Consider the following 12898-nt stretch of genomic DNA (forward strand, 5'->3'; position numbering starts at 1 on the left):
CTGGGATCCCAGAATACAGGATTAACCCTTAATTCTAGTCCTACTCATTCATTCATTCACGGATGCCCAGATGCGCTCAGACAAGAAATACTTCTTATGTGCCAACTGTGCACCAAACACCGTGCTAGCAGCCTCCATCCAACTGTGCACCAAGCACCCTGCTAGCAGCCTCCATCCAACTGTGCACCAAGCACCCTGCTAGCAGCCTCCATCCAACTGTGCACCAAGCACCGTGCTAGCAGCCTCCATCCAACTGTGCACCAAGCACCGTGCTAGCAGCCTCCATCCAACTGTGCACCAAGCACCGTGCTAGCAGCCTCCATCCAACTGTGCACCAAGCACCGTGCTAGCAGCCTCCATCCAACTGTGCACCAAGCACAGTGCTAGCAGCCTCCATCCAACTGTGCACCAAGCACCGTGCTAGCAGCCTCCATCCAACTGTGCACCAAGCACAGTGCTAGCAGCCTCCATCCAACTGTGCACCAAGCACCGTGCTAGCAGCCTCCATCCAACTGTGCACCAAGCACCGTGCTAGCAGTCTCCATCCACAACGAATGGAAGGGCCCAGCGCCCGCCCCCCATACAGCATAGAGCCTCCTGGGAGAAGCAGGTGCACAAGTGACCACATCTCAGCCTGAGGCCATGATGGGAGAGAACGGAGGCTGCAGGAGCGCCCAGGAGGTGCCCCACTCAATTCTCGGAGAGACAAGGAGGCCTTCCTGGAGGCAGCGTGTCTCAGCTTGGACATGATGAACTGGAGCGACGGTGTTCTTGGTAGAGCACCAGCATGTGCAAAGGCCCGGTGTCAAGAGACAACTCGTCATTTCCTGGGAACTGCCACTAGCTGAGGGCGATGTGGGAAGCGGCCACATGACAGACGGTTCTCCTGCTTCTACCTAAATCCATTTCCTCCATCTGGGCCTTGTTTTGTTGTAGCTTTTATAGGACACTCTCCTCCCTACTCGTGCAGCTCCTGCCTTCGCATTTCCCCTCCCACAGCAGGTACTCCAGGCTCTCTGGACTCCCTCGGATCCTCTCCATCCCTCGCCTCCCCTCCATCCCTTGCCCTCCAGCCTTGGGGCCTCCACGCTCCTGGGGCTCAGTCCCTACTCTCTCCCCCATGTCCTCACTTCCTGAGGAGGCGGGCATGTACCAGCCACTGTCAGAGCCCCTCAGAGAGGCCTCGAGCCTTCCTTCCTCCCCTGGCAGTGATTTTGGTCTCTGCAACCATCTCAGATCTAACCCTGACTTTAAAATTTTATTTTAAACCTCCCTTCATACGTTGTGTTGACTCTGTAAAAATTCATTGAGCTATATATGCATTTTTTTAAAACTTGTGTTTACAAAATATTATGTTTCAAGAGAAAGTTTCCACTGAACTTTCTTTATATGTACATACATGTGACATTCCATAAACCACCAGCGGAATCGTGTCACACATACCACTGTTTCGAGTGCTGTCCTTTTCTCCTGGTCCTTCCCTTCTTTTGTACGTATAAGCACCATCCCTCCATTCCTTACCTCACCCCCAGGTAATACATGGATTAGCAGCCTAACGTATACCCACACACTGTCCCACGTCGATGTATACATGTGTGTATCTATACCTACACCTGAGGCTGTAATTATTTTACAAAAGTGCCTGATCATATCACATACAGTTTTCCGCACTTTGCTATTCTCACGCAGACACTTCCTGGTAGACCTTCCATGTCAACGACGTGTGCCCTAATTCATTATTTATAATGACTGTATAATATATAATGACTATAAAAATATTTATAAAAAATAAAAATATTTATATTTATAATGACTGTATAATATATGACTGTATAAAAATATTTATAATATTTATAATGACTGTATAATATATAATGACTGTATACAGATATTTATAATTTTTATAATGATTGTATAATATATGGGGCGTTCCTATTCCCTACCACTCTATACAAGGCTGTCTTAAATATTCTTAAATAGACACCATTATATTCTGGGGGTTAATGAATATAGAGCAGACCCTAAGGAGTGGGACTGCTACCGCAGAGAGCGCGGGTAATTTTGATAAGTACTAACAAATTGTTTTTTTTAAAAAGAAAGACCATTCACATTTCCATCTGCAACCCGTCAAAGTACCCTTCCCCTTGCATCAACCAGAGGTCGACATGTAAGTTAATGAGCTGCCCTCGATGGAGCAAAGGCAGAAGGCAATTTTGCTTTCTCTCCCTCTGTCCCTCCCTCACTGGAGAGAGGATCCGGGGACACCCAGGTCAGATGCTGGTCACCTCCCTGTGGGTTTGAGACAGCCCAGCAGCAATCTGATTCAGAAGGAAGGAAAAAATGGGTCAGAGTTAGGAGTGGTGAGAGAAAGCGCAGGTTCAGTCAATACAGACCCAGAAGAGCCCTAATGACCCTCTGACCATTTCTTAATTATTGCCTCTCCGGGCATGCCACGGCGCGGGGAAACCTTTACGCTGCGTCCTGGACTCCTATGCCAGCTGGCTTCCTGGTATGTTCCTCCTCGGGGATGCAATGACTGGTGATTAGAAGGCAGAAGGAAGGGAGGAGCTCACTCCTGCTGGTATTTTGCCAGCAGCAGAGGACACCTCTGATTCCAGCCTCCAGCTTCACCCAGCAGCCCCAGCTCCAGCTGAGCCACGCCCCCCGCCCCCCAGAGGGGCCAGCATCAGCAGGTGCACGGGGCCTGAGACATGGGAGCAGGGCTGTGCAGGGCCCCTCCTCAAGCTCCCGTAGTTTTGATAGAGTCATCTCTCCCTGTGTTATCCCAGCCCTGGGAGGGTGCACACAGCAGGCAGCCTCTAAGAGGGCCCTCAGCGGTGCCCCCTCCTTGGTATTTACAGCCTTATGGAATATCCCTTCCCTGGAATAATTCACTTTAACCAACAGAACATGGCAACACCGCAGGACTGTCACTTCCCATTAGGTTACAGAGGATTTTGATTTCCATCTTGCTAGGAGACTTTTTCACTTGCTGACTTCGATGAAGCAAGTCACCATGTCGGAGAGACCGACCTGGCCATGGACTGGGGACCACCAAGAGGCAGCGGAACTGAAGGCCTTAGTCCACTAGCCCTCAAGGAAACCAGCCCCCTCACAACTGCATAAGCTTGGAAGTGGCTACTTCCCCAGTCAAGCCTTCCGACAAGACCTCACCCCTGGTTGATGCCTTGACTATGAACTCATAGGAGACCATGAAGCAGAGGACTAGCCCAAGCATGCCTGAATTCCCAGCTCACAGGAACTGTGAGATAATAAATATGAACTACTGTAGACCACTGATTTGGGGGTAATTTGTGACATGTAGTAAATAACTAATAGAAGGTGGTAACCGTCTAGAATTACAAGTATCTAGATTCCTTGCTCCCTTTTTGCTCCTTCAGCCTTCCAATGCCTAGATTAGGGATCTCCTGTATCAAAGTATCTTGGGAATATCTAACATAGTTTGTGTTTTCCTGGCAAGACCCCCACTGGTGCTTCTTGGGTTCAAATTCCATGGTCTAGTATTTACGATTCTCTACGATTTGGTTCCAACCTATTTTCCCAATCTTTTCTCTCTTGGTCAGTTGACATAGAAATTCAATCCCAGTCAACCTACAGGCAGACCTCGTTTTACTGCACTGCACTTGCCTGGGCTGTGCAGATACTGCATTTTTTATAAGTTGAAAGTCTGTGGCAACCTTGCACCGAGCAAGTATGTTGGTGCCATTTTTCCAACGGCACTTGCTCACTTTGCACCTAGGCATCACATTTTAGTAACTCTTACAGTATTTCAAATTTTTCATTGTTCCTGGGGTGCCTGGGTGGTGCAGTCGGTGGAGCATCTGAATCTTGGCTTCAGCTCAGGTCGTGATCTCAGAGCGGGGGAGATAAGCCCCGTGTTGGGCTCCACACTCAGGGCGGAGTTGGCTTGAGATTCCCTCTCCCTCCACCCCTCCCATTCGTGTTCTCTCTAAATAAATTAATCTTTAAATTTTTTTTCATTATTATATTTGTTATGGTCATCTGTGATCAGTGATTATGACTCATTGAAAACACAGATGACAGCTTTTTTTTTTTTTTTAGCAATAAAGCAGGGTTTCATTAAGGTATGTACATTGGGTTTTTTTTTAGACATAGTGTTATTGCACACTCACTAAACTACAGCATTGTGAAAACATAACTTTTGTAGGCACCGGGAAACCAAAAACTTCACCGAACTCACTTTACTGCAATATTCATTCTATGGCGGAGGTCTGGAGCCGAACCCGCAAACTCGAGCTGTGCCTGTTGCCTGCTCCCGTGCCATGAGCCTGCTTTGTGCTTTCTCACATCTCCATCTCCATGGGGGGTGGGGGGGCAAGCACCGGCTTTGGCACGGGTCCTATGTTTATTTATTTTTTTTTAAATTATTTATTTATTTATGATAGGTACACAGCGAGAGAGAGAAAGGTAGAGACACAGGCAGAGGGAGAAGCAGGCTCCATGCACCGGGAGCCCGACGTGGGACTCGATCCCGGGTCTCCAGGATCGCGCCCTGGGCCAAAGGCAGGCGCCAAACCGCTGCGCCACCCAGGGATCCCTCGGGTCCTATGTTTAAATCCTGGCCCTATCTCCTACTAGCTGTAAGGCCTTACGTAAGTCACCGAACCTTTACAGACCTCTGTTGGTTCATGTGGAAAACAGGGATGAGACAATCGTTCACTTTAAAAAGTGCTGCAACGGGTACAGATAACTAGCTAGCAGGATGGGGTGCAGGGTCACGGACCGTGGTCCCACGAGCCCTGCCTCAGTCTGGAATTAGGATCCCTCACCTCTCGCCCAGCCAAATACTTCAGGGACTCAGGACCCCTGGGTGGCTCAGCCGTTGAGCATCTGCCTTTGGCTCAGGTCATGATCCCAGGGTCCTGGGATCGAGTCCTGCATCAGTCTCCCCGCAGGGAGCCTGCTTCTCCCTCTGCCTGTGTCTCTGCCTCTCATGAACAAATAAAATCTTTAATAAAATTAAAACAGGGCAGCCCCGGTGGCGCAGCGGTTTGGCACTGCCTGCAGCCTGGGGTGTGATCCTGGAGACCTGGGATCAAGTCCCACGTCGGGTTCCCTGCATGGAGCCTGCTTCTCCCTCTGCCTGTGTCTCTGCCTCTCTCTCTCTGTGTGTCTATGAATAAATAAATAAAATCTTAAAAAAATAAATAAAAATAAAAAAATAAAATTAAAACAAATACTTTAGGGACCCAACTCTTCTTCCAAGATGCCTTTCCAGAGTTTTCCCTTAAAGCCCTGGCATGATTTCTCCACCAGGGAGCCCTGTATCCCCTGAAGTATCTTGTGACCACCTCCAGGGGAGGGAGGAGGAGGAGCTTCCCGTTCATACTCCTCTCTGTACCCTCCCGACACCTAAGGCTTGTGAACTGTCAACGAACACATCCAGGTTCACAGGCAAAGTACTTCAGAAAAAACACATAGTAAAGGAATATCAGGAATACAAAAACTATGAACTATTGTATCTATTCATCAAATTCTTCATCTTTTCAGTTCTGGTGTCTGGTTTTAAAATATCGAAGCCAACAACAGAATCAAATCCACCTTTTCCCTGCTAGGGACCCACCACGCCTGGCCTGCCTCACATCACCATACATGGCTTTGCACCATGGTCAGAGCAGAGTCTAGAAAGCACATTGTTGCCTTGTGTTTTAAAAGGATCCAAATGTTTGGGTCAGAAACCTATCAAAGTCAGACTCTGGGCATGAGCCCAAGACATAAATTCCTTATGAATTAAAAAAATAATAATCAACAGCCACCGTAGCACACACGAGCCCAGGACCATGTGTGCGTGTGGCCAGCCCTACCTTCATCTCAGGGTACATGTATCGGTGGATGGAAGGCAACCAGTAGACGGGGGGCAGGCTCCCACCTCTCCCCGAACCGGCATGGAGCACCCCTTTCTTGTCCTCATAGAATGCAGCCAGGTGGGAGTAATGTCCTGGCGTCTCCAGCTGGTGTCTGCAAAACACACACACACACACACACAGTGAGAAGAGCTCAGGCCCAGTCTGCCACTCACGTCCCCCACCACAAGGGCTTCTAGAACCCTCAGGGACGAAGTGATCAACTGAAAAGACCTCCATCCTATACTGGTGTTAGGCAGGTTAGGGAAAGCTCACATGTGGGGTCTGACTCTCCCTGACACCACGGAACACACCGCCCTCTTCGTGGGAAACGCACAGAATGGACACGCTTGGACTGATGTCTAATGTTCTCAAGCAAGGCGTGCTCAAGAGTGTGTGCCCCTTCCCAGAGCACGCTGAGACCGGGGCAGTTGGCAAGACCACAAACCCCCGGCTTTATTAAAGCTGCTCTCGGGATCCCTGGGTGGCTCAGTGGTTTAGCCCCTGCCTTCAGCCCAGGGCGTGATCCTGGAGTCCCAGGATCAAATCCCAGGATCGAGTCCCATTTTCGGGCTCCCTGCATGGACTCCAGCAGATCTTTCTTCTTGAGGAGAGTGGCAGGGGACAGGTCAACCCATAGCACCCCCATTAAACATAATGCCACACATGGTACCCCAGCACTCTTGTACTTGACTTGAAGGCGGGATGCTCCATTGTCCAAATGGTTTGGGGCTTCAACACGGCTTTCTTGGTTTTAGGGACAGTTGACAGGGTTCCCCACAGCCCAGTCTCTGCAAGCCCAAGCACTTGGGGTGGGAAGGTAAGAGGTCCTGAGTTTTTTATCACATTATTACCCAACGCAGAAAGTCGGGCTCCCTGTTCAGCAGCAAGCCTGCTCCTCCTTCTCCTCCCTGCTTGTGCTTTCTCTGTCATTATCTGTCTCTCTCTCTCTCAAATAAATAAAATCTTAAAAAAAATAAAAAGAAACAACCTAAAAGTCTAATAGCAGTGATATAGTTAAATGAATCATGATACATCTATACACCAAAATGCTTTGAAACCACCATGATGTTGAGAACCATTATGCATGATATTCATGGAAAGGTTATCATACCAGCTTAGACATTTTAGATGCTGAATGACCTCCATATTCTTTTTTGTTTTGTTTTTAAGATTTTATTTATTCATTCATGAGAGAGACAGAGAGAGGGAGGCAGAGACACAGGCAGAGGGAGAAGCAGGCTCCATGCAGGGAGCCTGACACGGGACTCGATCCCGGGACTCCAGGATCAAGCCCTAGGCCGAAGGCACGCACTAAACCGCTGACCCACCCAGGGATCCCCCATATTCTTTTTTAAAAATTGTATATGTATATATTTATACATGGGAAAAGGACTAGAAGGATATAGATGTTAATAGCAGATACGTCTGGATGGTGGAATCACGTTCTTTTTATTTTCTTGAGCTTTTGTCTCTTTTTCAGTCTTCTACAATAATTATATGATAATTTTACATTTAGTCTTTTACACTTTTCATTATGGAAAATTAAAACTTATACAAAGAGTAGAAAAAAGAATATTAAGCTCCATCATCCATCACTTAGCTTCAACAATGATCAATATTTTGTCAATACGGTTACATCTACATCCTGTCCCCCCACTGCCATTCTTCTTCCTGGAATGTTTTAAAGTAAATCCCTTATCATAACATTTTACCCATCAACACTTTGGTATACATCTTTAACTGATAAAGTCTATTTAAAAAAGAGCATAAACAGCATGCCATTATCTCGCCTAACAAAATAATGAAGCCCAAACACAAAATAATACCCAGTCCACACTCAAATTATACCAACTGTCCCCAAAATGTTTTAAACTTGGCTGTCTGAATCATGATCTAAGCAAGGTCCAGAGATGTGGCTACGTGTCATAAGTCCCTTTTATTTCATAACACTCCCTCCTTCTTTTTCTATTTTTTTTTAAATTATAAGATAGTTCTCCAGTATCTTCTGACTAATGAGAACCAGTCACAGAAAGGACTAACTGGAGAAATACTGAAGCCAAGAGTCATGGAGGCAATCTAATAAGTTTGGGATATGAGAAATAAGAATGGATAGAAAACACAGATTCAGTGTTTTCAGAAATCAAGTCTGGTTAATTTAAATATAAGTCACCAAAAATCTTTAAAATATATATATATGTCACTGCTGCTGTCAAATACAGCCCTGGCCTGGACCTGGGCTCACCTCACATGCTTCTCTCCCCCTCTACTCTCACGGGAGTCCTTCCTCTCAAGCCCTCTGTAATCCAAGCTAGAAAGCCTTTCTAGCTGTGACTCAAATTCTAGAAGCCATGAAAATATTAACGAATTCAATGAAGAAAAACATCCGCATGACAAAAAGTCATGTGAAAAGATGAATGACAGGGGCACCTGGGTGGCTCAATGAGCTGAGCGTCCAACTCTTGATTTTGGCTTGGGTCATGATCTCAGGGTGGTGGGATCGAGACTTGTGTCAGGCTCTGTGCTCAGTGCAGAGTTTGCTTGGGTTTCTCTCTCTCCCTCTCCTCCTGCCCCTCCCCCAAAATAAATAAATGAAATCTTAAAATAACTAAAAGATGAATGACAAAGTGGAAAAAGATTTTCAATTTATTCTGCAAAGCACAAATCTCCCTACTACACAAAGAACTCCTAGAAATTAATAAGGCCAACAACAGAAAGAAAGAAAGAAAGAAAGAAAGAAAGAAAGAAAGAAAGAAAGAAAGAAAGAAAATTGGAACCAAGGCTAGAAATGGTTCACAGAAGAGGAAAAGCGAATGACTCAAATAAAAAGATGCTCAATCTCACTCATAAGAAAAATGCAAATCAAAAAAAAAAAAAAAAAAAAGAAAAATGCAAATCAAAACTATACTCATGTACCATGTTTTACCCATCCAAATGCCAAAAAATCTCAAGAGTTTTATTTTTGTGTTGGCAATGTTGTAAGGAAACTGCATTCTCCTGCATTACAGCCGGGAATGCAAAATGGCACAATCTTTATGGAAAACAATTTGACAATTGTCTATTAAAATTACAAATACCTCTTCCTTTTGAACCACCAATTTCATTTCTGGAAATTTAATGTACACATATTCTGTTCATATGTGAGATGATACTTGAACATAGGTATTCAGGGCAGCATTAGTTGTAATAGCAAAAGACCGGAAATGCCCAAATGTCCATCAATAAGAGACTTGATAAAATGTGATTCTTCTACATAGGGCACATATATAAGAAATTATAAACTCTCTGTACTGATTTGAGAGCATGATCTCCTAGATATATAGCCCATTGAAAAAGGCAAGGTGTAAAAAATGACATGTATAATCTGATACCTTTTGCATGAAAAGGGGGGAATAAGAATATACATTTGTGTTTCCATACACACATTTTGGAAAGATAGATGGAAAATTAATGGTAATTACTGGGAGTATTGGATGGATATAGGAACTGAATGAAGTCTTTTTTTTTTTTTTTTTAAGGTTTTATTTGAGAGAGCAGGAGAGCGAGCATGAGCAGGGGGAGGGGCAGAGAGAGAGGCAGAAGCAGCCTGCCCACCGAACAGGGAACCCGACTTGGGGCCCGATCCCAGGACCCCACGATCACGATCTGAGCCTAAGGCAGACGCTTAACCAACTAAGCCACCCAGGGGCCCCTAGACTTTTCATTTTATGCCAGTGGTAGAGACTGCCACTCTCTTCTTCTCTGAGTAACAGAACTTTCTGATTGTTTCTCGTCACACAGTCACCTAGTTAAGGACCACAACTGCCAGACCTTGCTGCTTGGCATGGCTAGTGACAAAGAACTGGCCAATGGCATGTAAGTAGAAGTGATGTGTTTAACTTGGGGTGTTCCTGTGTTTTTCCTCTTCCTGCAGGCCGGAACATGACCTGGTAATGGTGAGTCTGCTTCTACCATGAGGATGAGGACAATACTCTAGGAGATAGGAGCATATAAGACTCAGGTCCCAGGATGACCCAGCAGAACAGAGGCATCTACAGCACTGGACTGCTTCTCCAGTGACTGTGACTCCTCTGAGTCACTATATCTTGAGTTTCTTTGTTGTAGCAACTTAGCCTGTACAGCCAAAGCAGAAGATGGTGCAGAGAAATGAGTTATGTCTATCAGGAAAGACACTGTGGGGACGCCTGGGTGGCTCAGTAGTTGAGCATCTGCCTTTGGCTCAGGTCATGATCCCTGCTTCTCCCTCTGCCTATGACTCTGCCTCTCTCCCTGTGTCTCTCATGAATAAACAAAATCTTAAAAAGAAAAAAAAAGACAAGACACTGTGGCCTTTGGCTTAGCATCTGGCAAGGGACAGTGGTGAGAGAAGAGGCGTTGCAGACCAGAAAGCTGGTAGCCCTTGTTACACTTCTGCAAACACTTGCTAGAACTTCAGTACCTTGGAAGATAGGTCCTGTGTCACCTGAACTTGTAACTTCAGGGGGGGCACATAGAAGTAGAATGTTGACTGCTGCTTATTTTCAGTGACATCCTACCAGAAAAAGATGAAAACAGGGAAGAGCTGGCCAGTCCGCAAGCTGAAATGGAAGGAAATGCAGCCTAGGGCAGCGTGTTCTGAGTTCTGCAATGTAATTAAATGGAGACTCCAGTGGTTTGGGGATCCCATGGGACTGGAAAAGTCAACTGCTTTTGTACCCAAAAGCAGGAGATAAGAATTTCTTTCAAAGCTTCTATGAAACTCTCCAGTTAAGAGTGGAGTCACGTATTTGCAAAGATCAGATTTAGGGCACAGCCTTGAGGCAGCTGCCATTAAAATGAGGAAAAGACGGATAGGCCAAGAACAGACACCAGTAACTATTCTGTAATCCACTGATTTAAAAACTAAGACCCCAAAGGAATCTTTGGCAGTGGAACTGGAACCGATTGGAAGCAAACAGACCAGAAGCCTAGTTAGTTTTAGAGGGATCTATATTGTCACGCGCCTAGTCTATAAAAGTCTGTGACTTCTCAACCCTTAAAGAAACCACTACACCCCCAAACCTACACCAGCAGGAAATGTGTTCTCCAGCGATGCAGCCTCAAGAAGATCATGTTTTGGGAACGCCTGGGTGGCTCAGCGGTTGAGTGTCTGCCTTTGGCTCAGGGCATGATCCCGGGGTCCTGGGATGGAGCCCCACATCGGGGTCCCTGCAGGGAGCCTGCTTCTCCCTCTGCCTGTGTCTCTCATGAATAAATAAATAAAATCCTTTTTTAAAAAGAGATCATGTTCTCCAGTGTCTGCTTTGGAAGTGGTTATGATGGAAAAGGGACAAAGAACCTCCTCGAGGGCAAAGTCAGGAGCGGTGAAGGAAAACGGGCAAGGGGATTGTCAATAATAGAACCACGCTTTCAATAAGGAACACACTGCTCTGCCAGGACAAGAAGCCTCCGCAGTCCCTGCTCAACAGAATTTCATCATCATTAGAGACTAATGGCTGTTTGGGTTTCTCACCCTTCCTCTTTTCCAAACAGGAGTTTGCACTGTGGTTCTTATTCCACCTTTTTTTTTTTTTTTTTTTTTTTTTAAAGATTTGGGAGAGTACACGTGCCCATGTGAGCAGGAACAGGGGAAAAAGGCAGCGGGAGAAGGAGAGAGTCCCAAGCAGATTCCATGCTGAGTGCAGAGCCTGACTCGGGGCTCGATCTCACGACCTTGAGATCACAACCGGAGCAGAAACCAAGAGTCGAAAAAATAAAAAAAATAAAAAAATAAAAAAAAGAAACCAAGAGTCGGATGCTTAACCAACTGTGCTCCCCAGGCACCCCCACTTACTCCGCCGTTTATATTGCGCTTGGAAGGTGCGGAGTGAATGGATTTGTCTATTGTTTCATAGGATTTTAGGATACGAAGAACCATGTGTTGATCTGATGAAAGGACCTTGCATCACCCAGAAATCCTGGATTTTAGACTAGAAGCATTAAATGGATGAGCCTCTATGAGGTTTCTCTTGGGGTGAGCGGGATGTCCTTTACATGTGGGAGGAAGAGGAAAAGTGCACATAGATATCTGACTAGTGAGAGGGGCAATTTGACGCTGGGGCTGCTAATTTTGCCCCCAAATCCATCTGTCCCTTTTTCCTGTTTGCAACAGAACCACCAGATTTTTCAATTGAGTACAGGGTCGCTGACCTAGAGACTACCTCCTCCATCCTCCAGTCTCCTTGGCTGTTAGGTGTGTCTTTGTGATGGAGAACTTGACAATAGCATACGAGAAGTGATGACGCAATTTCACAGGCTTTCTCTCCTCCCTCTGGGCTAGATGTAAACAGTGGTCAACAGCTCTGAACACTGGAGAAGAATATCTTAGAACACAAACATCACTCTTAGGGTATGGTAGATTGATCCAAGAGAAGAAGTGAGGGTCCCTAAACACTTGTAGGGAACAGCAGGCACCTGCCACCACCAGACCATTACATGAGAAAGAATCTTCTGTTTCCTTTGAACCATTGTATTTTGGGGCCTCTGTTACTGCCAGTTAGGTAGGACTCTAACTAATAGAATACCACCTTAAAATTTTTAACATTTGAGCCACAAGAAAATATCATCTGCTTGGGAAAACTGGTTTTTTCAAAAGGGACAGTAATTTTTTAAGAAGTGTCAGCCTCCCCAAAAATGTTTTTTTTTTCTTAAACTCCATAATATTACTTCGGAGACCCATCACTGAGGAAATATTTCAAAAACAGAAAAAGAGATCTACATGAAGGGGTTCACCACAGTTCCAAAATGTAAAGGAGCAATTAAAAAAAAAAAAAAAAAAAAAGAAGAAGAAGCATGTAAGTGCTCAACCATCGGGACCAATCAGGAAAACTTATGGGACGACTCTAACATTACAGAGTTATTAAAATAATCATCAAAATGATAAATAGGATGAGGCAGAGAAAACACATGCATAACCAGCGCATAAAAGGAGGGGGGGGAAATGGAATGGAAAAGTTGAGTATTTTTTTACATGTGGAAAGGTTCCTGAAATTAAA

General features: G+C 45.5%; 1 protein-coding gene across 3 annotated transcripts in view; it reads right to left on the reverse strand.

Moving 5' to 3' along the window:
- The window catches only part of DENND11 (DENN domain containing 11), a 46270-nt gene that overhangs the window by 11740 nt on the left and 21632 nt on the right, over positions 1–12898 (reverse strand). For all 3 annotated transcript variants that reach the window (XM_077850176.1, XM_077850174.1, XM_077850177.1), the window contains exon 4: positions 5847–6000. In XM_077850176.1, the coding sequence (XP_077706302.1) occupies positions 5847–6000 (154 nt within the window). The remainder of the gene's footprint in view (positions 1–5846; positions 6001–12898) is intronic.

Source organism: Canis aureus, chromosome 15, assembly GCF_053574225.1.
Source record: "Canis aureus isolate CA01 chromosome 15, VMU_Caureus_v.1.0, whole genome shotgun sequence".
In the NCBI taxonomy this organism is placed as follows: Eukaryota; Metazoa; Chordata; class Mammalia; order Carnivora; family Canidae; genus Canis; species Canis aureus.